Here is a 24,827-nt window from a genome sequence, read left to right on the forward strand (position 1 = left end):
CACACACAAGAAGCAGAGGAAAGTGCCACTTGGCCACCATGACAGCTTCTGTTGCAACCCCATTAAGGTTCGTTTATGAAAGTTTATCACCTGCGATCTTTTTGGCCACCCTTTCCTCTAGATGGAGGTGCTAAGGACCCAGGAGGAGGGCCAGCCCTTGCAGGAAGACGAGCGCCATCAGATGGAGGAGATTTTGCGACTGGAAAGGGAGATTGAGAAGCTGCAGTGGCAGCAGAAGGCAGACCACATTTCCATCACCTGTGAAAACACCAAGAACGAGATAAAGCGGCAGCGGGAAGAGGAGATACAGAGGCTAGAGAAGGAAGCGTCCAGGGTTGCGCAGGAATTTTTGGAGCTGCTGGATTTTGGGAACTTGGATGAGAGTGTGCAAGGCTTAGAGCACTCCCTTTCCAATGAAGGAACCCTCAACATTGAATGCAGCCTTGTGGCTCCCCTGGCTGAGGAAGAAGAAGATGAAGGCTTTCCTGCTGATGACGAGGGTCCACCAATTCCCAGCCCAAACCTCTTGAACCAGGATAGTAGCACTAGAACCAGTGATAACTATTACTCTGAGGAAGATGCTTCTCCAAATATGCCACCGTCTGGGAAGGGAGAGGAAGGGGGATCCAACTCTCTGGATCTTTCTACAGAGAGACCTGCAAGTCCTCAGAAGCAGCACATGGAAAGCATCTACCACACAGTCTCAGGAATCCTGCAGAATGACAGCGGGGAGGTGGAAGATCCGATTTACAGCTTGCCTCCAGATGTGGAGTCGGACTATGACCATGATGAATTTGATGGCAGCGGAGAGGTCAGCAGCACATCAGCTGAGCCCCTGAACGGGCAGGGGGCCTTGCACAATTCTCACAGCAATGGGGTGGACTCCAACCGTGGGAGCTTGGACTCGGTGAGGATAATTTGCCTTTAATGAGACAACAGATCTTGCTTTAAGCAGGAAGTGTGCTTTTTTATTTATCTTTCCTGTATGGGATTGGCACCTCCTTTTGTGCTCTTGTGTTACTAGTTATGTGCACCTTGGGGATAAAAGGTGGTTTGTTTTCTTAACACATCTCTGCCTGCATCCTGAGACCATAGGACAAGCAGAAAACTTTCAGCCCAAATTCACAGCCATTGTGTTTCATCATCACACTTGTTAATCTATTTCTGTTCCTTCTGTCCATAAGATCGTCCAGTTCCATCTTGCATAACTGCCCAATCCTTATGGTGTGTTGTAGATATCTCCCAGCTTAGCATCACTGGAAGATTTAATCCACACTCTTCCTGTTAGCAACCGAGTGAATAAATACGTCTCTAGATTGGTTACTAAAGAACTCCACTTCTTACTACTTGTAAGCTAATCTTGAAACTTTTTCAATTTGCTCTGGCCTCAGCGCATGGTTTTGAAGGTACATGACACAACAGTCTGGACAAAGCTAAGCAGTTCTGGGTCTTGGCAGTGTCTGGATGCGAGACCTTTAGGGGACTCCATGTGCATTGCCTTGAGTTCCATCATGGAAGAAAGGCAGGAAGGAAATAAATGTAACCGTGAAATATATGAGGCGTAGGCTTATTCTTTTTTGAAAAAAAAATGGTTTAAATCCATTGTGTTGTGTGTCCTTTAACCCAGGAGTAGCCAGCCTGGTCCCTCCAGATGCTTTGGACTACAACTCCCATCAGCCTCAGCCAGTATGGCCAATGGTCAGGGGTGCTGGGAGTTACAGTCCAACAACATCTGGAGGGCACTATGCTGCCTACCTCTGTTTTAACCTGTTGGTTACTTTACACGTATGACAGTACCTGTTACTTGATTTCCTGCAGTGCTGCACTTTCCTTTGTGATACTAAAGGCCTGCTTGTACAACTGAGGTGTGTGCATGCACATAAGTTTCCCATTTGTTCTGCACATCTTCACACACCTTTGTTGTGAGACTGCTGTATTTTCCAAGCATTCAAACTACAATATTTTGTGCCTAGTATGGTGATAGTGCATTCCTTACTACTACAATTACTCTATGGAATTCTGGGTCTATGAAATTTTACATGGACACCTATGGATTTTGTTTGACACAATTAATCATATACATAAGAACTGCTGTCCCCACAATGCCCTCCTATTGTGTGAACCTTTTGTTTTGAGGGGTGATTTTTAATAGCTTCCAAAGCATGCAGTAAGGCAGCTTTCCCCTGTTAAGTCTGTTCAAGGAGTCCAACATCATCTGGAGGGTCACAGGTTTGCCACCTCAATCTGTTGCATAACAATGAGATATCGCTTGGCAAACCAGTTGTTAAAAAAAGATCTATATCCTATTTCTAAACTTGATCAGTGCCCATGTGGCTGACTTGGGGATTGGGCAGGGAGAGAGTCTCTTAATGGTAGAGACTGTCATTGTAAAAAATAGTGAAGGAGTGAGGTCACAACCTCATTTCAACAAAACTTTCCTCCTTTCTGACAGTCTCTGTCCACCTAGAAAAGCTCATGTGCACTTTATGGGCAGGGCGAGAAGCAACATTTGATAAGAGATGGCTAGGAAAGTGATGTTGCCTGAGCCCAAAGCCAAGCCCCTGAGCACATTCAGTTAACATTCATCCCATCGCAGGGTACCTGTGGGCATGCGCTCAGAAGGAGAGGTGGCATGCCACACTTCTTTCTCCTTGACCTCAATCCCACAGATCACTTGGCTGTGAATAGTCTGTATACTGTAATGCAAACGAAGTCTGGAATGTCCTTTAATCTGAAGCTCATTTACCTAAATTGTCTTCTTATTTAATCTTCTTGGTTAAAGTTTGCCATTAAAAAAAGTGACATGCAATAATTGCAGTTGTTGTTCCTGTTGTCCTTTCAGTTAAATTAGACGAGGTAATGATCACTTGCACTGAGATTATTCCAAATAGCATTGTTTTCCATAGTCTTGCTACTTGCCAGAAGAACCAAATCCAAACTAGCATTTCCGCTTGTGGGTTTAGTAAAAACTTGGTGAAGAAATATATCATCTGTCAGATAAGTGATGCATTTCTTTGCCAAGTTGTCCTTCTCAAACCCATGGGTCTTGCTATTGTCTGTGACTGTTTGTTTTTCTATCTCTCTACTGGTGCCATGAGAAGTCCCTACGATTACATGTTTATCCCCCTTAAAGAGATCTCTAAAGGTTCATAACCCAGATGTCAGGGAGTTCTGGAAGCAGCATGGTTTGTTTGGATGTAGCCCAAAGTACATAATATTTTCTTCCATGCCTTTGTTCGTATGTGGCTGCCTTAACTTGGCAAAAGAGGAGATGTTATTGGTGGGGCTCTGAGCAATAAAGCTCTATGGCTCTGAGCAATAAAGATACGCATTCATTCATTCACTGTTGGTGGGGCTGGGGGGTTGTTTGTGTATCACAAACACAACCCCTTGAGGAAATATTACAGGATGCTCTTGTGCTGCATGCAGAGGGTTGTTGGAATAGCAGCAAGCTGGGCCCAAGAGATTATGCTGGCAAGATTCAGAGATGAAAGGCTAAGTAGGAAGATCAGAAGAACCAAAATTGACAAGACTGCCCTGTCCTATAGTGAAAGCAGGAACCTATGAAGGAGGGCCATACAGGCAAGATAGCAAGACTTAGGCTGCAATCCAGTGCACACTTCCCTGGGAGTAAGTCCCATTGAACCAAATAGAGCTTACTTCTGAGTAGACATGTATTCGATTGCAGCCTTAGACTCTTTTATTTGCAACTGCTGCTATATTGGTGTTAAGAGAGTAATGAATTGTAGGCCTTTTTTAATATAAAGAGGCTGCCCAAAGATGTAGGGTGAAATGCTGAATTACTTCCCCATAATTGTTCAATAACTAAGGTTGCCTGTCATTTTTCCTTTGTGCTACCTATGTGTGTCTCTGTGTGTTCGGTTATGTGCATACCAGTTGTTTTTCATGTGATCTGCTGCAGCCACAATTTTGATTTTTTGGGGGTGGGGTGGGGGAAATCCTGCACACACGATGTCGGGGTGGGGTTGGGGCAAGAGCCTGTGTAAACAGAACCATTTGTGGGTAGAGTAAGGATGAAAATGTCAGATGAGGTGCAAAATGGCTGCTGGAATACCTCTACAGGAATACCTCTCCTGCTAGTGCACTTAGTAATTGGATGGGGGCAAGGGACAGAGGCTGAAATGGCTGTGATGTGTTGGGCTGAACTTCAGAGGACTATTGCAATAGAAAATGAGAGGTCCTTAAAGCAGCTGATTCTAAAATGAGAGTAGAGGCCCAAGGCCACATGTTGGCAATTGAGTAAGGTCGTCTTTGGCCTTCTCCTTGAAATAACTCACCCATTTTAGACTCTGCTCTCCTTGGGAGCAGAAGTCCCTTCTGTACTTTTATCACACTATCTGGCCAGTTCAGCATTCACATCTGTAGTGGGATAGGATGCACCTGGAGAGGATGCTCTAAACCTGAAGGCTTTGTATTTACCAGATTGTGCTGCTTCGTTTTTAAAGTGTAACAGTTCTTTTTGCCCCTAGTTTCTAGATAGCGAGGATGAAGGGGATGCTTATATGGACACAGATGAAGAATTCTGCAGCACCCGAGTCACTGTTCTCAATGGGTTGGGCCCAGCCTATTTTCACAGCTATCTCTACATGAAGGGTAAGCAGCTTTGTCAGTCCTACAATTTTCCCCTCTCATCTCCCTCAACCCTTTCCTTTTCTCCCTATTTTCCTGTTCACTTACTTTCCTCGTTCCGAGAAAAAAAGTCAAAATGGCTTATTGTAGCGGAAAGATTTAGAAGGGACCTTGGTTGAAGTTGCTTCCTTTTGGCCACCGTTTAATAGGTTTGCAGTGAAAGTCCCAGATGTCTATCAGTGGTGTTAGGTATGGACCTAACAGTGGCTTCCAGAGTAATCAGGTTGGGTCTTTATGGGCATGTACAGATGATACAGTATTCAGAGATGCAGAGGCTGGTCCAGCCTTCCCATGTAACAGGGTGAAGTGAACAGCACCATGAGGAAGGATGGTGGGAGTAGGGTTCCAGGTTCATGGCCTGAGACTGATCCTGTATCTTTAGGCGAAGAGAAAGTGAGCCAAGTGCAGATGTTCTTGCAACTCTGTAATGGGAAAAACCACAAGGTGGAATTCTCCCTTCCCCCTGCAAAACTTTTAAAGTTAAAGAAGACCTCTTGGAGGCTGGGCCTGGCAACCGAGAGGTCTTCTGTATCTTTAAAAGTTGTGCAGGGGTGTTACAATGGGTTAAAAATTAAACTGTCACTGAAATAAAATCAATTAATGCGAAATATAACATATGCTTGCTTTGTGCAAAATACAGGAATTCCTGTTTATCTGCTTCTTCAGCAATTAGGGATGCTATTGCTAGCTTGTAGGACCAAAGGTCAAGGATAAAGGAAGTCTGAAGATGAGAACAGAGAAGTGGAAAATTAAACATTTTTTAGGAAAGCATTGCATTATGTATTTTTGATTACTAATGTACTTTGAGCTTGTGATGCCTTAAAGATTATGAATATGACGCATTAATAGCCTATAAATATGATGCTTGTCAACTATTCGAGAGAGCCACTTGATTGAGGCCCTCCCTTTGCAAAGGTTTAATAAAGGCAAACATTTACTGTTGTCAGGTCTCGTCTCCATTCCTTATTGGCATCTCAAGGAATTGAGAGCCTATATTAGCCGGGCCTCCATTCAGGCCTGGTTCATTTGTAACAGAAATTGGCGAGCCAGCCAGGAGTCAAACCTAGAATCTTCTGATGTTCTGTCTGACCCGCTTGCGCTGTCAATCAGAAGATTCTGGTCTCGATTTACTGGAGGTCCGTTGACGATGCTCTGGTGTCTCGGCTGGCTCCCAAACAACCTGGACCTGGAGCGCTCTCATCCAACTCTCTGCGGCTCCGTACGAGACAGCAGAGGTCGTCAAGAGGGACAACTCCTGGCTGGCTCGCCAGTTTCTGTGTGTTTGTTTGGGGGGAGGGGGTTGACATTCCAAGTGTCTCTTGCCTAAATCCAACCACCACTGCCCCCGACACAGTCTTTTGCAGTCAGCACTACTATGATAAAGTTGTGCATGCTTTTAAGCGGGGGTGGAGAACCTCAGGTCTAGGTGCCAAATGCAGCCCTCCAGGTCTCTCTCTCTGGCCCTCAGGCCACATTGTTTCCCATCCTCAAATGCCTTTCCCTAGGCACCTTATATGCTTTAAACTGTGATAATACATCTTGCTTGCTTGCCTGAATGAAGGTTGAAGAGAAGTGTGTGTAGGAAACTCTGGTTTTTGTGTGGTTGGAATGTAGCCTACAGTAAAAAGAGTTGCATCTGTTGCCCACCCACATTTTGCTTCTGGCCCTGCCCACCATTGACAGAAGTCCCCAGAAGGTCATGCGGCCCTCAGGTTGAAAAAAGTTCCCCACCCCTGTGTTTGAACAATTGCCACAGATATCTATTGGAGAATGCCCTGCCAACACACAATTTCATCCCTTCCCCAGTTCCCTTTTTGGGTTTTTGTCACATTTAGATCAGTCCTTTTTTCCAAGGAGATCAAAGCAGCTGTACATGAGTGTTATTCCCCTTTAGCCTCACAAAACAACCTTGTGAGGCAGGTTGAGAAATAGAGATTTGCTCAATGGCTACAAAGTGAGCTTCATAGCTGAGTGGGGATTTGAATGCAGATCCACTATGCTGCTCCAGCATCAACTGCAGCAAGGTTCCCACTTCTTCAGTATCTGTTCTGTAGTTTTCACACTACTGTCATAGCATCAGGGTTAGTGGTCTTACAGCAAATCACTGCTGTTTCCTCAAACAGATGACATTGCATGAGTCATTTGCATTGTGGAGACAAGGGAATTCCTGAAACGGATTACTTTTCATACTACCCATTTACCTGTTAGGAGCAAACAATTGTTGCTCGTGCAGTCTGTCTATACAGGAGGCCCTTCATGTTTCAGGAAACTGTTACGGCCAAGGACAGCAACATAAACCTACCACTAAACCTATCACTATCTTGTCAAATGTTAGTGGAGTATAGATTGGGGGCATTCTGGTGCTGCAGTAAGTTTGACAATATCTCTTTTCTCTTCCCTGCAAGGGGGCCTGATGAATCCCTGGAGACGACGCTGGTGTGTCCTGAAGAATGAGGCCTTCATGTGGTTTCGAGCCAAACAAGAAGCCTTGAAGTCAGGCTGGCTTTACAAGAAGGGAGGGGGCATGTCCACACTGTCTCGCCGGAATTGGAAACGGCGTTGGTTTGTGCTGAGAGAGGCCAAGCTGATGTACTTTGAGAATGACAGTGAAGAGAAGCTGAAAGGGACAATTGACATCAGGAAGGCCAAGTATGGGAAGCTGTTATGTCTGTCAACCCTAGGGAAACTTGGCTAGACTAAAATAGCCAGACCCATTCTCCTCCCTTTGCCTTCTCACTCCAGCCATTGATAGGGGGGGAAATTCGTAAGGACCTGCTCCACAGGGGAAATGGTTTCCAAGGGTGGTACTCAATGCTAGTCTTGCTCAGAGTAGACCCACTGAAGTTGCTGGACATGACTAACAGGTTCATTCGTTTCAATGAGTCTATTCTGAGTAGGACTTAGTTGAATACAGTACTTTAAATCCCAGGATACTTGGATGTAGGCCCCAGGCTGTGAGAAATAGTAGCCCCTTTGGGCCTCTTATCTGAGTGCAAAGGTTATATTTAAAGCTTCAGTGTCAGTCCTGCATGCAAGAACAATAGCGCTTTAGAAACTATTAGAGCATTTTCTTCTAGCAAATTGTGCCCCACATTTGAATCTTTAACATCAGATGCTGCTTATGGGACTCCTTGTGCACTCCCAGGGCTCTCTTAATTCGTTAGTAATCTGCAACTTGAATTTGTTAGGCTGTTTTTCTGCCACATTAAAAGTCTTTTCAGAGATGTTGCCCAGAGAATGGGTCCTTAGCAAAGCACCTCCAATGGTGGTCTCTGGATACATTAGGTGGTTCCCTTATTCCCACCCTGGTCTGTCAGTTTCCTACAGCTTTGGGTCCTGTTGCTTGCTTGTTTGTTCAATGTCACCAGAGAGATTGTTCTGAAATATTTTCAAGACATCAGGGGAAGCACTGAGCTTCCTTGATGCCAGGCAGGCCAATGAAATGAATGTCAAAATGTATCAAATGGCCTTTTTATCCTGGTTCTTACCATTTGCTATTTTTCAGGGAAATTGTGGATATTCATGAGAAAGAGAATGCCCTTGATATCGTGACAAGTGACCGAGTTTACCATATTGTGGCAGAATCACCAGAGGATGCCAGGTAGGGGAAACGGCATGTGTGTGTTTTCCTTAAATGTTTCTGCTCCATGATAACACTTTCATACTAACTGGTACCGCTTCACTATTCAAGCATCAGAAGAGGATTAGGATGAGTGTCAAAATCTGTGAGCATCTGAACGCCTGACAGCAAAGGTTGCTGCATGTATTTATTTATTTATTATTTTATTTATATCCCGCCCTTCCTCCCAGCAGGAGCCATGGGCAGCAAACAGAAATGCTAAAACACTTTAAAACATCATAAAAACAGACCTTAAAATACATTAAAACAAAACAACAGTAAAAACATTAAAAAAAGCTTTAAAAACATATTTTTTAAAAGGGTTAAAATATATTATTAAAAAAACATATTAACAAGCAATTCTAACACAGACGCAGACTGAGTTGTGTCTGCTTTCTGCTTGTAGCATACTGTAGTCTGGATGTGATGGATTAATCGGCAGAGCCTTTAAGATCCTTCCAGCTCAGTAATTCCAGGTTGTGGCATCATATTGCAGCCAAAATTGCAACTTTCAGAACAGCATTGGCCCAAGAGAACGCTCTCCTTGTTCATTTAGTCAGTTTCCCAGACCAGCACTTTCTTCCATTACTGATGCTGAGCAGCAACTGTGAAACAAATCTGTTGGCATTTTCAGTCTGTAGCAGAGAGAAGGGAGCATAGCCCAGCATGCATTTGCATTGCATCTTGAAAGACCTGGACCAAGTCCTTCTCAGTCGGCCTTTGCCAACCTGATGCCCTCCAGGTGTTTGGGCTAGAACTCCTATTGGACTCAGGGCTGATGGGAGTTGTAGTCCAAAGCATCTGGAGGGCACCAGGTTGGCAAAGGCTGCTCTAAAGGATCTTGGGTAGCAGAAATGGGAAAGATCTGTGCCTGAGACCTTGGAGAACCACTGCTACTCAGTGTTGATAATACTTGGCATGTCATGGTCTGATGCAATATTTTGGTTCAGTATAAGGCAGCTCTTTATATAGGCGTTCCTTAAAAGACAATAAACCCAGGCCCAGTTACAGCTGGATTTACTTAATATATAATATTCAAGGGGAATAATGGTAAAATCCGCTAACTTGGTCATTTTCTGAAACCTGTTTCTGTTGGCCATCTGAAAGTGTCTTCTGGTTCTATCTTTCTGCCAGTGACTGGTTTAACGTCCTGAGCCGTGTGCACAGTGCTACAGAGCAACAGCTGAGAGAGATGCAGGATGAGCAAGCCAACCCAAAGAATGCTGTGGTGAGTGGGAATCAAGTGGAGCCCTGAGCCTGGAGACCTTGGTCGCTATTCTGTTTGTCTAGCAACTGATGAAGGATGTTCATAGGCATCTGGTTGGCCACTGAGAAAAGGATGCCACACTCAATAGGTCATTGGCCTCATCCAGCAGCCAGGCTCTTCTTATGTTCTTGTCTTTTTCCTGCCTGCTATCACTGTGGTCCTTGGGCAGGATCAACAAACAGCAGGAGAGAGTTATTCACGGGCACCCTTTCATAGAGAGCAGGGTAGGGCTGAGTTTGGTATAAAAGGAAGGCTGCCTGAAGGATTTGATGCCCTTGACTAGTTTGAGGGCAGATATGGTAGACGAAGGACATGCCTGAAGCAGGTTTTGGGCAAAGGGAATCGTATCATCCAGAACAGCCTAATACTAGGCAGATCTTTGTGGGGAGGGGTATGTACACTGAGTGACACTTGGAGAGGTGAACAACCCTTCAGGACTGTTATCCTCCAGGAATTGTTTAGGGGAGAGGATACAGGAGCAGCATTTTGACATTTAAACAAGTGAGAGTAAAGAGACCTTAATTGGGGCCTAGCACCAATCTAGGGAGACTGTCAAGGGATTACTGTGCCCAGGAACCACAGAATCCAGTTGGAGTGAGATGGTGGGATTTTAAAATTTTACCGTACGTACCAGAACGCTTGAAGTTGTTATTGGGTGTGCTTCAGGGTGCTTGCAGATAGAAAGTGTTAGCACGCACACACTCATGTAAGGATCCCAGGGAGGGGGAGTGCCACAGGTCTCACCTCTGGTAGAATTGGAGCAAGCGCACAGTGTGGTACCAGGGGTCAGAGGTTTTTGCTTCCCACAGCCATTTATTACTACAGGACAGCCTTCCCCAACCTAGTAACTTCCATATATTGTTGGACTACAGACCCCATCATCTCTGATCTTTGACCATGCTGGTTGGGATTAATGGGAGTTGTAGTCCATCTGGACGGCATCAGATTGAAGAAAGCTATCCTGTAGAAGAAAGTAAAGGGGTCTCTTCACTGTTTCCTGGAAACTAATCATGAAGAAACCAGTGTACTTCTAACTGCTTCGGCTTTTAATGGGTGGTGGTGGTTGATTAATCATCTTCTGTATATGTCCCAAAGCAATGTACAGTATATAATAAAAACCATAGAAAAATATCAGAAAATGAATTTTAAAACAATATAAACTGGGCATTCATGGCAGAGAACCATGGATTCTCAGTGTCTTGATCACACTGGGGTGGGACAGAATGGTAGGAACTGCATTTTACATATGTCTAGAAATTTCCTTCGTTTTTTTGTTTTGTTTTAAAGGGAACCCTGGATGTGGGGCTCATAGACTCAGTCTGTGCTTCTGACAATCCTGACAGGTAGGCTATGGCTGCATTTGTGGGGTTTTTGTGCTTTTTATTTTGCAGTTTTCAAATATTTTTGGTACCGCAACAATTGTGTAACAGAGGAAAATCCATCAGCCACATATTTGGGTAAATATAAATGCAACAGATAAGGAGCTACTTAAAATGCCTTTAGACAGTATAAATATCTCCCAAATGGCTGTATTTATTTTTAGTGGCTGATTATTGGTGCCAGAAGCTCCTTGGAGCAATTGCTTTCCTCTTAATAAAGTCTGGTTGCCATAGGTTAGGAGTCAGAATTCCTGGGGTTTTATACTTCAGGAAAGTGTTTGCAGATATACCATCTGCCCTATGAACTAATGTAGTGTGTGCTTTGCAGAGAGATTGCTGTGTGGGAGCAGGATGGCACCATGCCACTTTTCCTCGTATACCTACTGTAATCTGCAAAGTATTACATTGAAGGATAGTGAGGCTCTCCATGCACTTTTTATACTATTGACCATGGTATCCTGAGCCAACTTAGTGAGATGGATATCAGAGGCATTGTTTTACAGTGGTTCTGATCCTACCTCCAGGGTCATTTTCAGAGAATAGCATTGGGTGAGTGTCTTTCAGCCCTCTGGCAATTGCACTGTGGGGTGCTGCAGGGTACCATCTTGTCCCCAATGCTATTTAATGTCTATATGAAGCCCTTGGGAGCTGTCATCAGATTTGGGGCGAGGTGTCAGCAGTACTCTGATGATACCCAGCTCTATTTTTCTGTAACATCTGAATTGGGAGAGGCTGTGCAAGCCCTGGATGTGTGCCTGGACTCAATGGTAAGCTGGATGAGGGCCAGTAAACTGAATCTAAATCCTAGCAAGACAGTGGTGCTGTGGGTTGGTGGTTTCTGAGTTCAGATAATTGGACAATTGCCTGCTTTGGATGGGGTTGTACTCCCTCTGCAAGAGCAGGTTTGTAGTCTGGGGGTGCTCCTGGATCCATCCTTGTTGCTAGAGGCCCAGGTGACCTCAGTGGCTAGGAGTGCCTTTTACCAGTTTCAGCTGGTAAGGCAGCTGTGGCTGTTTCTGGACCAGGGTTGCCTGACCACTGTTGTCCATGCACTAGTAACATCCAGGCTGGATTACTATAATGTGCTTTATGTGGGGCTGCCCTTGAGGTTGGTCAGGAAGCTACAGCTCGTGCAAAATGTGGTGGTGCGACTGCTCATTGGGGCAGGGTATTGCCAACATATCACCCCGCTTCTGAAAGAATTGCACTAGCTGCCCATTAGCTACCGGGCCAAGTTCAAGATTCTGGTTTGGTGTACAAAGCCATATACAGCTTGGAACCAAGATACCTGAAAGATTGTCTTACCCCTTACATACCCAGTCAATTATGCAGTCTGTGGGTGAGAGCCTCCTGCAAATACCATCTTATCAGGAGGTCCATTCTGCACAACATAGGAAGCAAACCTTTTAGAATTCCCTCCCCTTAAATATTAGAAAGGCACCATCTGTGTTATCTTTTCGGTGCCTATTGAAGACCTTCCTTTTTCAACAAGACTTTTAAGTAGACACCTTATCCCAGTCTGTGTCTGGTTGGAATTACTTTTAAATATGTTTTTAATGCTTTTTAAAAAGATTTTTGAAAGACATTTTGTTTTCATATGTTTTTAAAGATGTTTTGTTTTCATATATTTTATAGTCTGTTTTAGAGTGTTTCTAGTGTTTTGTTGGAGCAAAGAATTTCAGAAGAAAATCACCCTGTGCTTTATAGATTAAACCGCAAAACCTTTGACTGTAGATCATGAAAAACTATGGAATGCTTTAAAAGAAATGGAGGTGCCACAGCATCTTGATTGTCCTGATGCGCAACCTATACTCTGGACAAGAGGCTACTGTAAGGACAGAATATGGAGAAACCGATTGGTTCCCAATCGGAAAGCGTGTGAAACAGGGGTGTATTTTATCACCCTACTTGTTTAATCTGTATGCAGAACATATCATACGGAAAGTGGGATTGGACCAAGATGAAGGAGGCGTGAAAATTGGAGGGAGAAATATCATTAATATATGCAGACAATACCATACTATTAGCAGAAACCAGTAATGATTTGAAACGAATGCTGATGAAAGTTAAAGAGGAAAGCACAAAAGCAGGACTACAGCTCAACATCAAAAAGACTAAAGTAATGACAACAGAAGATTTATGTAACTTTAAAGTTGACAATGAGGACATTGAACTTCTCAAGGATTATCAATACCTCGGCACAGTCATTAACCAAAATGGAGACAATAGTCAAGAAATCAGAAGAAGGCTAGGACTGGGTAGGGCAGCTGTGAGAGAACTAGAAAAGGTCCTCAAATGCAAAGATGTATCACTGAGCACTAAAGTCAGGATCATTCAGACCATGGTATTTCCGATCTCTATGTATGGATGTGAAAGCTGGACAGTGAAAAAAGCGGATAAGAGAAAAATCAACTCATTTGAAATGTGGTGTTGGAGAAGAGCTTTGCGCATACCATGGACTGCGAAAAAGACAAATGATTGGGTGTTAGAACAAATTAAACCAGAACTATCACTAGAACCTAAAATGATGAAACTGAGGTTATCATACTTTGGACACATCATGAGAAGACATGATTCACTAGAAAAGACAATCATGCTGGGAAAAACAGAAGGGAGTAGAAAAAGAGGAAGGCCAAATAATAGATGGATTGATTCCATAAAAGAAGCCACAGACCTGAACTTACAAGATCTGAACAGGGTGGTTCATGACAGATGCTCTTGGAGGTCACTGATTCATAGGGTCGCCATAAGTCATAATCGACTTGAAGGCACATAACAACAACAAAGTGTTTTGTTTGCTGCCCTGGGCTCCTTCTGGGAGGAAGGGCAGGATATAAATTTAATAATAAATAAATAAAATGTTCCCCATGACTGGCACCTGCCTCTTCCAGAATGGTGGTTTTTCTGGAAGCAGTAAACACTGATCCACATTCTTCAAGTTGCATCTGGAGCAAAAGTGGCAATCTAACATCCTTAAAAAGGAAGGCAAAGTCAAGAATAGGTTTCTCTGAGTGGACTAGCCTTAATATGTTTTCTTCCTCTGTTTGAGCAGTCCCCTCAACCAGCTTTGTGCTGGGTTTTCTGTAAAATATTAATCTTAATAATAATTTTGCAGGCCAAATTCCTTTGTGATCATCACAGCAAATAGAGTTATTCACTGCAACAGTGGCATCCCTGAGGAAATGCACCACTGGATCTCTCTCCTGCAGAAGCCCAAAGGTGAATCCAGGGTTGATGGACAGGAGTTTCTTGTGAGAGGTAAGAAGGCAAGATGCAAAGTTTGCATTGTAGCGCCCAAGGCAGAACATCTAAACAGTACTGTCCCTCCCCCTACAGTGATGTTAATAATAAAAATAAACCATTTGCTTCCCTTAATGGTCTGGCAAAGTGGGCACCCTGAGGCAATCTATCTCATCCTGGCAAGACACGTTCTCCCAGCATGCAGCTCACCACCAGTTGCTACAGCAGTGGCATAGCTCAGTCTTCCAAAGTGAAATGATAATGGCATCTCCAGCTGCTGGGCTATAAAACTGCCAAGGGCCATGAGAACTGATGTAGCTTAGTGGCTATGAGTGTGAAGTTGTCAGTCAGTCTCCAGTTCAAATCTCCCCTCATGAGATGGTCATAGGCAAGCTTCCTGATCTCTTGACTTCAACTTCACCCATCAGTACTGGCATAACAGGGAGCTTGTAAGGATTACCAAGATGAAACTGTCACAGTCTTACTGTGCTGTGTAGGTGTAAGAATTGGAATGGGTGTTCAAACTCTTCAAGTGTGGGTTGCACTGCCAGTTTCCCAGGGTTAGTAGCCGAGTCTTTATTTGAGGAAAAATGGAAACAACTTCACAGTAAAGTGACCTCTAGGATTAATGTGATGTACTGATTCTAATGTTCTAAATCCATTCTCAGTCAGCTAATTCCTTCTCCCGACTGTCAACAGATAGAATTCCCTCCCGCTGCCCCAACCATCATTCCATTCTCCAACTCCCCCTCCCACTTTGTCAAATATTGCCCCCCTGGGGTCTCTTGACCCCAGCACCCCAAGGGGGTTCTTTGCTTCTGAGATCAGTCCCAATTCCCTTGGGTCACTGCTTCCCAGGCAAACTCTCCCTCTTCCAGGATTAGTTTTATGGTAGAACTGCCACCACCCCTTTCTTAGTTTCCACTCTGAATAAGGGGAATTCAGAGCACTAACGGAGATCCTAGAGCAGACCTATTGTTACACCCTCTGCTGTAGGGCATTAACCCACACTAATCAACTGTAGTCAGTAGTCTCCAGTGATCAAGGACTGAATTTAGAGTCATAGCCCCTAGCAATACACACCATTAATAAAAGGGCAGTTTATTTAAAAGAAAAGAAAGGTACATACAGAAAGAGAACAGTATATATTTCCTTTAAAGCTGATTGCCCTCAACCAGGCTAAACAAGAGAGACATTTGCATAATACTGTGAGAGATTCAAACAGACAATCAACACAACAAAATCTAGCTATACTCGCTACAGTAAATGCCTGGTTCCCAACAGCATTGTCAGGCAGGTCAAGTAGTTGGAATAAAGGAATGGGAACAAGTAACTGAAGGATCACCCTTCATTTTTATAGGGTTTAGCTGGCAACAGGGAGGGGGCCAATTAGCCATCCTAGGTGCCCCTTCCGTGATTGCCTCCTTTGAAGATAAGGGGAGCTAGACAGTCCCACCCAGTGGTTCTGATCTGTAATACCCATTCTCCCTGACTTTGATCTCAGGAAGCAGATAGGAGATAATAGATAAGGTTCAGTTGCATCTTCTTGATATTTGCAAATTGCCTGTCTGGCACTAAGCCTTGGACTTCTCCAGCAGAGTATCCCAGGGATCCCAAAGGTCCCAGAATTCCTTCTGGTTGAGCCATTTTAGCTTGACCAACTTTAACTCAAAGTTAGCTATTCTTGACACGCACCCCTTTTGGGAAGATGAGGAACTGGGAGTAGAATGCTGACATTCTCATCTTGCTGAGACTCATCTAGAATAGCTACAAAATTAGTATATGCATAACAATACAGTTACATAGCTGTTTACATACACAAGCACAAAAACATCAGTCATCAGAATTAAAAGCATGGGACAGACCATCTGCAACGGTATTTTTCTTTCCTTGAATATGCGAGATGGAGAAATCGAAATCTTGCAAGGCTAAACTCCAACGTAAAAGTTTCTGGTTAGAGTTCTTCATTCTGGAAAGCCAACAAAGTGAAGAATGGTCTGTCTGTAGTTGAAAGTGCCTTCCCCATAAATATGGGCAACGTTTGTGTAAAGACCACACAATGGCTAAGCATTCTTTTTCAGTCGTGGCTAAAACCCTTTCCCTTTGGAGCAGTTTCCTGCTAAGAAAAGCAACAGGATGCAAATTAACTTCCTCATTGGTTTGAATCAAGGCACAACCAATTCCAAATTCTGATGCATCTGTTTGGACTATGAATGGAGCATCAAAGTTAGGTGCTCTCAAGTTAGGGTACTGAACCAACAAAGTTTTCAAAGCTTCGAAGGCCTTCTGACACTGGTCAGACCACTGAACTCTGTTAGGTTGACGCTTTTTGCACAAGTCAGTTAAAGGAGCGGCCACAGTACTAAACTGAGGCACAAACTTCCTATTGTTATGGAATTAACCCTTAACACTATAATATCCAACCAGACCTAAGAATGCCTGGACCTGTTTCTTAGTGCGGGGCACAGGCCACTTCTGAATGACTTTTATCTTTGCATCCAGGGGTTTAACTTCGCCCCCACCTATGCAATGCTCAAGATAAATGACCTGCCCCAAGCCAAACTGGCATTTCTGAGCTTTGACAGTAAGCCCAGCATCCTTAATCCTTTTAAACACAGTTGACAAGTGTTTGACATGAGAATCCCATGAGACATGAGAATTTCTTACCATTTTAGCTTGACCAACTTTAACTCAAAGTTAGCTATTCTTGACACCACTTACCTTAACATTCTATACTCCAAGCAATCTCCTCCCCCTCCCATTCCCTCCAAACATAAACCCCAAACATGGTTCATTACAAGGCTCTTTGGGTGATTGAAATGCGCTAAGTAAATCCTTCCTTCCTTCCTTCCTTCCTTCCTTCCTTCCTTCCTTTGCTATGCATGCTCTGCTTGTGAAGCCAAGAAGTAAGCTGGGGGAGCTGAGGGTTTAGACTTCATTGTGCCGCCTCCTTCCCCCTCTTCTATAGAAAGGAACAGGAATTGAAAGGTAGCAGCAGCTAGCAGCAGCAGCCCTTAGCAGGGTGAACCAGAGGGGAGCAGGTCTCTCTCTGTCTGGAGTCCACTGAATCCTGTTGTCCCTTTTTCCTGTCAGGCTGGCTTCATAAGGAGGTCCAGAGCAGCAGCAAAACATCTTCCTTGAAGGTGAAGAAACGCTGGTTTGTGTTGACTAACACTGCCCTTGACTACTATAAATCTTCAGAGCGCACTGCCACCAAGCTTGGGACCCTGGTACTCAACAGCCTCTGCTCAGTGGTCCAACCTGATGAAAGGGTCTTCAAAGAAACAGGTAAATAATATCAAAAGGTGTTTGTGTGTCGCTGAGTCCTTCTCTGGTATCTGTGAAAGGCCATGTTCATTGCATTCTTTACCATTTTGTGCACAGCTATAAATATGTGGAATATTTTATCCATTTGTAATGGGATGCAGTCATAACAGATTATGGGGAGGGCTCATGTTTTACATGTAGAGGGTCTCAGTTTCAGTCCCGGTATCTCCACTTAAAAGGATCTTGTGTATCAGTTCTTGGAAGAATTTCTGCCTGAGAGGCTTGCTGCCAGTCACAGCTGACCATATTAGAATAGATGGGATGATGGTTGAACTCAGTGTAATGTGGACCACATGTTCATGTGTCTGTGTCCTATTAGCAAAGTGCAGTCTATTCTGCATTCATAGCTGGTAAGGCCAGAAGATAATTCCTGAACTGATTCTGGGCATCCTACAGACCATAGCATTCAACTTGCTGGTTTCCTTGGAGTGAAATAGTGTTTCATGTTATGTGAATGATGGCACAGAAGCAGTAGTACTCAAGTGGTCAAGCCAATAAGGCGCACAAAGGATTTCAAGGGCTTTCTGTAGACCTCTTTGGGTGCTTCTTAAGGTTGTTGGCCAATTTAAATGATGTTGCAGTTGCATCATGTGATGAGCCTCTGATAGAGCCTGTGCCATCTCCCACCTTTCTCCCTTGCTGCATCATTTGTCATCTCAATTACTCTGAAATGGGCTGTAGAGTCACCTCCTCTGCCTGCTTCTGTTTGTGCTGGTAGGCTACTGGAACATCACTGTGCATGGCAGAAAACACTCGTACCGCCTCTACACAAAATTATTGAATGAAGCCATGCGCTGGGTCTCTGCCATCCAAGGAGTCATCGACAGCAAGGTTCCCATTGAAACACCCACACAACAACTTATTCGTGACATTAGAGTAAGTGCCTCGTAAGTCTTAAGTCCAAATGAGCATGAGCTCCAAGGCCAGTCTCAGCGAGGCTGAAGAGAAGGTTTGATATTGAAGCTTTGGTATATGACCTGAGCTACAGAATACAGGCTAATCTCCTGGGGAACCCCCCTACCTACAAACTCACTCCTCAGGATGTACAAATTCTTCTTTATGCAAACCTCTGTGCTTTTGCTTCATTCCTGTCCTCTTCAGATGTGTGGGAATAGTTTGAGAGAAGAAATCCTAAGGTTCCCTTATACTCACACATAGAAGGCATTTTGGACAAATGAGTTTTCCTTCCTCGCTTCACACACAGCCCATGTGTGTAAATACCCAGGCATGTGTATGTCTCTCCTGTCACAAGCACCCTCTGTGAACTTCCCTGTGGGTATCGCAAAGTAACTTCTATGGATTCTAGATATTTGCACCTAGCTGTAAGCATGAGAACAAACTGTTTGGCTTACCTGTTTAATGAAAGAAGGATGGATAGGAAATTGGTGTATTCAGAAGCAGAGAATTCCCTTGGCATTTTTCCTTTCTTCCTCCCCTCTTCTAGGTATATGTTCTCTCTCTGTACACTTTTCAAATAATCAAAGGCAGGCATGTGGCATTTTTGTACACAAATGATAGGCTCTATTAATTCTTAGTAGGAGTCAAAGACTAAGGTCTGGATTCTTCACCCCAAAATTGCAGCTCTCATCTGTTCTGGCAGAATCCCTCCTTCAGTGGAAAGGTGTGTTATGGCACATTTGTACGTGCAAGACAGTCCAAAGGTTGCACATTTGTATGTGAGAGTCACAGCTCAGTGGTAGATCACGTGCATTGCAGTCCCTGGTTCAATTCCTGGCATTTCCAGTGAAAAAAGGATACTGGGTTTCAGGGCTGGGGAAGACCTCTGAAACTTTTGTAGAGCAACTACTAGTCAGAATAAAGGGCACTGACTGATGTGAACCACTGCATCGTTGGACTGCATAGAAGGCAACTTTACGTGTTTGCATCCCCATTGCGCTATAAAGAAGCACCCCTTGTAGTTTTCTTTCTGGTATTTGATTTTTGCCCTTCCAGATGTGCATAGATACACATCTGGTTAGATTCCCTGCATGTGTTATTTTGCCCCCCAAATAAATACAACAACATTAAAAAATAAAAGTCTACAGAATGGTGCAGATGCAGATTTATTCAAAAAACAAGCAACATCATGTTCTACTACAATATGGTATGTTTCTAAATAGTCAGAATTCCCTTGGTGAAAGGGCTGTTAGCCTGAGGTGTGTTGGATGATCTGTTGAATAAAATGGTCTCTGCATTCTTCTATGAACTTACTTTGGAAGTTTGTCTTGTTGCTGAACCACCTCACCATTTTTGCAGTATAAAGTCTTACACTGCACAGGTTTTATTCTATCTGTTCTACAACTGAATGCAAGTGCTTCTGTTTAATAGTAGCAGATAGATATGAAGAAAAAAGGCAAGGCCCTGTAAAGGAAACATCTACTTTTTCCCCCCCTTCAGGAAAACAGCATGAACTCTGAAGTGGTAGAACAGACTTACCGGAGGAATCCCATCCTGAGATACACCCAGCATCCCTTACATTCCCCACTGCTACCCCTGCCCTATGGGGATGTTGGGGTTAACTGTGAGTGACTGCGGCTTTGGCTTTGGAGTCTGGGAATAGATGGACTATCAAGAGGATGAAAAGGGAATTGTTTTCAAGAGGCTGGGACTGAGGCAATGTCTTGTGTGGAAGAAGGCTATCCAGTTTAACAGTGCAGCCCAGTGTATATGTTTACTCAAAAGTAAGTTCCACTGATTTCAGTGGGACTTACACCTTAGTGAGTGTACATGGGAATTTTGTGCACAGTGAGTTAGGAGTAAACCTCGCTGAACTCAGTGGGACTTCATAGTAAACATGGATAGAATTGCACCATAAATCATGGTTACTGTGTTGACTCCAGCTGACCTCTTGTATGTAAAAGAAAATACAAGAAAAATAAGTGTGTCACAATGACATAGGCAGGAGCTGCCTTGAATTATATGTGCTGGTTCAGTTCACTGTTCCCCTTTTGGATAAAACCATTCCCCCCTGCCCTCCCTCCCTTTTTTCCTAAGTGTGAGGGTGACCTTTGTCGATCAGATTGTCCTTTTCTATCTTTCACAGGTAAAGGGAGAATCAGGTAAAGGGAAGTCAGCTGCAGGAGAATCCCTTCCTCAGCTGAGAATTCACTACTTAGTTTTTCTGTCCCTTAATCATGTAAGGGGTGTGGGGAAGCTCTGGCCCTCCAGATGTTGTCGGACTCCCAACTCCCATCACCCCTAGCAAACATGGCCAAGGGGTGGTGGAAATTCTAGCTCTGAATACTCAGTGTTGGGTTTTGTTCTAAGTCCACTGTGGTCCTGGAGCTACCAAATGCCCTAAATAACGCTATAGAAGTATAGAGGGTCATGTAAAAGCAGGAAGATGCAATGAACTTGCTTAATGAAATGGGTTTTGCTAGTTTGTGTACAATTACTTATGAGAAGTGGGCAGAATCAGACCTCTATCATGTAGCCATATCTCACTGGGGAATCGGATTGGAACTGGCCCATGATTTCTATCAAATTCTCTCTTAAGAAACCTTTGATAGTGATAATTGATTGTCAGATGAGGTTCTTTTCTCCTCTGGGTTATGGAGATGAGTAAAAACATTTGAAGGGTGAGTAAGTTACTTTTCAGGCTCCACACGTGGAGCTCAATGGCATGTTGGGTGTTGCATTTTCTTGCTTGAGACCAGGGGGCTATGTGTAACATTTGATGTAGGGTCTTCCTCTGTACCGCTTGGAAAACCTTTAGCCTCCAGGGGTTATTGTGAGATTCAGCATGGCTCTCCCCAAGGTTTGGGTACAACAATTGCAGACGTCTAGCTCTTGATTAGCCAACTTGCTTCTTGGAGTGCTGAGCTACCAGCTGGCCAGTCAGGAGCTTGAGGGAATACTGATTGTCCTCTCCCTGCCTTTTTTGTGTGTGTGTGTCTGTGTGTGTGCCTCCTCCTCCCCCCACTGCAGTGCAGCAAGAGAAAGGCTACAGCAGCCTCCAGGATGAAGCCATGAAGATCTTTAACTCTCTTCAGGAGATTGAGACAGCGTCTGACCCCATCCCCATTATCCAGGGCATTCTGCAAACCTGCCATGATCTCCGGCCCCTCCGTGACGAGGTGTATTGTCAGCTGATCAAGCAGACAAACCATGTGCCACAGCCCAGTAGCCCTGGAAACCTTCACCATTGGCAGCTGATGACCTGTATGAGTTGCACCTTCCTGCCCAGCAGAGGAATCCTCCGTTACCTCAAGTTCCACCTGAGAAGGTAAGAACTGTGCCAGGGAAATTTCTGTGCAAATTTAGCTGCCTCACTCTTTATCCCCATGTTTCCAGAGCATTTGTGAATACGTTAAATAGCACCAGTCGCTACACGCGGATAGGAACATAGAAGGCTGCCTTTACACTGAGTCAGACCATCAGTCCATCTAGCTAAATATTGTCTACACTGATTTAGGAATTTCGATTCAGTTCGCATTTTAAGCCATATCTATCAAATTCACACTTTCTGAAACAATATGAGAACCAAAACACAGCCATCCTTTGAAATTTACACTTATTCCCCTCTGAATTGGCTTCCCTCTCTGTACAAATGACACAAGATTCTAGATCAGAATTTGTTTCACCTCACACAGAATAACAATAACTTCTTTACCTCTTCTCCCTCTCCCAACCAGAGTAAAAGATCTCTTCCCGGGCACAGAAATAGATCGGTATTCTCAGTTCATCACTGATTCACTGAAGAGAACCAAGAGCAGGGAGTTTGTCCCCTCCCAGGAGGAGATACAGGCCCTCATCACTCGGGAGGAAATGACCACCACAGTCTACTGCCACGGAGGGGGTTCCTGTCAAATCACCATCAATTCTCATACCAGTGCCGGAGAGGTAAGAGCAAAGGCAGTGTTTGCAAGGCAAGGTTGCCCAGGAACTCTTTGCCTGCTTTCCCTTCACTGCTGTGTGTAGGGAAGAAGAAAGGGCAGTGTTTTGCTTGCTTCTGATGACCTCTGAAGGTGGAAGGACTGGAAATGGAGGTAAGTGTGCAATCTCTCTCTCTGCCCATACTCCACACCAATAGTACCGAGAGCCCAATCTCAAGCATGAGTTCCTTGTCTGTCCCATCTGTATCTGCCTGACCTCCTTCTTACAGCCAAATCCATTGGGGAGTGATGTGGTCTGTCCCTTCCCTTTGTAGGTTGTAGAGAAGCTGATCCGAGGGCTGGCCATGGAAGACAGCCGGAACATGTTTGCACTGTTTGAACGCAACAAACATGTGGACAAGGCCATTGAGAGTCGGGTGATCGTAGCTGATGTTCTGGCCAAATTTGAGAGGTAGGTGCTTCACAGTAATACCCCTCATATTTAGCCCTGGGGTATCTGACACTACCTAAATGAGAAGGCCTTGTGGCGCTAGTCCTCTGAGTACTTATGGCACGGTGTTGCTGAATGCTGTTTTCGTGGACGTGTGTGACATGCAGCCCAGCTCTTCTTTATGCATGATCAAGATGGTTACCAGCTTCTTCCCCATCTTTTAGACTTGCCGGGTCCATGGAAGAGGAGGAGGAGGAGGATGGACACTGGCAGCTGTATTTTAAATTGTATTGTTTCTTGGATGTTGAAAATGTTCCCAAGGAAGGAGTAGAATATGCTTTCATGTTTGAGCAGGTAAGTTATCCCATGGGGAAGAGTGGCATGTTGCTGTTAGGAAACTGAGTTTGTCCATCTTGATTTAAAAGACACTGTACAGAAGTTACCATATATTATAATTCCAAAGGAGTAGGCATGGGGATTATCTGTTACAGCAAAAACAAGTCTTTAGAAAAATATTTTAGTTAGTGAGCCTAAAAAGCAGGCAAATAACTAGCTATATACCTCTCAAGGTAGCTTTTAGCATACCAATATGCAATATTAAAACTCCAAAGCTTTAAAATAACAGTGAAAAAATTAAAAATAATAGCAGAAGATAAAAACATTTCTTAAATACTGCACCAATAAAGTTTCCCATATGCAGACAAGAATAAAAAAGTATTTAGGGCTTTCCTGAAGACAGAGAGAGGAGCCCACATGTATTTCCATGGAGGCAGTATTTCAGAGATAGGGGGCCACGACATAAAAGGTCTTGTTCCTGGTACTCTGCAATCTAGCAGCTTTCACCAGTGGACCAAAGAGAAGTGCCTAGGTGGTGCATTTGCAAGTGTATATCTTTTGGAGTCCGTGTGTATGTTTGGGGTGCCTGGTGTGTGTATGTTTGTGGGGGGGGGGTTGGTGACCGAGGCGAAAAGGAGGGCAGAGCCCCCCTAGTACTACAATATATTTGTTAGTCTTTAACCACATTGGACTACAAGCTTCTATTATACACATAGTCTGTATATGGCAGGGGTGGAGAGCCCATGGCTCTCTAGATGTTGTTGGACTCCAACTCCCATCAACCCCAAGCAGCATGGCCAGTAGTCAAGCATGGTTAACGAGCAAAGTCAAGGAAGCTCTTAGAGGCAAAAAGTCTTCCTTCAGAAAATGGAAGTCTTGTCCGAATGAAGAAAATAAAAAAGGACACAAACTCTGGCAAAAGAAATGCAAGAAGACAATAAGGGATGCTAAAAAAGAATTTGAGGAGCACATTGCTAAGAGCATAAAAACCAACAACAAAAAATTCTATAAATACATTCAAAGCAGGAGACCATCTAGGGAGACGATTGGACCCTTGGATGATAAGGGAGTCAAAGGTGTACCAAAGAACGATAAGGAGATTGCAGAGAAGCTAAATGAATTCTTTGCATCTGTCTTCACAGTGGAAGATATAGGGCAGATCCCTGAACCTGAACTAACATTTGTAGGAAGGGATTCTGAGGAACTGAGACAAATAGTGGTAACGAGAGAGGAAGTTCTTGGCTTAATGGACAATATAAAAACTGACAAATCACCAGGCCCGGATGGCATCCACCCGAGAGTTCTCAAAGAACTCATATGTGAAATTGCTGATCTGCTAACTAAAATATGTAACTTGTCCCTCGGGTCCTCCTTCGTGCCTGAGGACTGGAAAGTGGCAAATGTAACACCAATATTCAAAAAGGGATCCAGAGGGGATCCCGGAAATTACAGGCCAGTTAGCTTAACTTCTGTCCCTGGGAAACTGGTAGAAAGTATTATTAAAGCTAGATTAACTAAGCACATAGAAGAACAAGCCTTGCTGAAGCAGAGCCAGCATGGCTTCTGCAAGGGAAAGTCCTGTCTCAATAACCTACTAGAATTCTTTGAGAGTGTCAACAAGCATATAGATAGAGGTGATCCAGTGGACATAGTGTACTTAGACTTTCAAAAAGTGTTTGACAAGGTACCTCACCAAAGACTTCTGAGGAAGCTTAGCAGTCATGGAATAAGAGGAGAGGTCCTC

At 44.0% G+C, this 24,827-nt stretch overlaps 1 protein-coding gene across 1 annotated transcript in view; it reads left to right on the forward strand.

The window, feature by feature from the left end:
• The window catches only part of LOC133376735 (unconventional myosin-X-like), a 117,167-nt gene that overhangs the window by 66,509 nt on the left and 25,831 nt on the right, over window positions 1–24,827 (forward strand). Inside the window, exons 25-38 of the mRNA XM_061609438.1 lie at window positions 122–907; window positions 4,491–4,614; window positions 7,056–7,299; window positions 8,156–8,251; window positions 9,404–9,497; window positions 10,824–10,879; window positions 14,031–14,173; window positions 17,249–17,443; window positions 18,201–18,358; window positions 19,880–20,003; window positions 21,410–21,707; window positions 22,117–22,324; window positions 22,632–22,768; window positions 22,972–23,101. Coding sequence (XP_061465422.1) covers window positions 122–907; window positions 4,491–4,614; window positions 7,056–7,299; window positions 8,156–8,251; window positions 9,404–9,497; window positions 10,824–10,879; window positions 14,031–14,173; window positions 17,249–17,443; window positions 18,201–18,358; window positions 19,880–20,003; window positions 21,410–21,707; window positions 22,117–22,324; window positions 22,632–22,768; window positions 22,972–23,101 — 2,793 coding nt within the window. The remainder of the gene's footprint in view (window positions 1–121; window positions 908–4,490; window positions 4,615–7,055; window positions 7,300–8,155; window positions 8,252–9,403; window positions 9,498–10,823; window positions 10,880–14,030; window positions 14,174–17,248; window positions 17,444–18,200; window positions 18,359–19,879; window positions 20,004–21,409; window positions 21,708–22,116; window positions 22,325–22,631; window positions 22,769–22,971; window positions 23,102–24,827) is intronic.

Source organism: Rhineura floridana, chromosome 2, assembly GCF_030035675.1.
Source record: "Rhineura floridana isolate rRhiFlo1 chromosome 2, rRhiFlo1.hap2, whole genome shotgun sequence".
In the NCBI taxonomy this organism is placed as follows: Eukaryota; Metazoa; Chordata; class Lepidosauria; order Squamata; family Rhineuridae; genus Rhineura; species Rhineura floridana.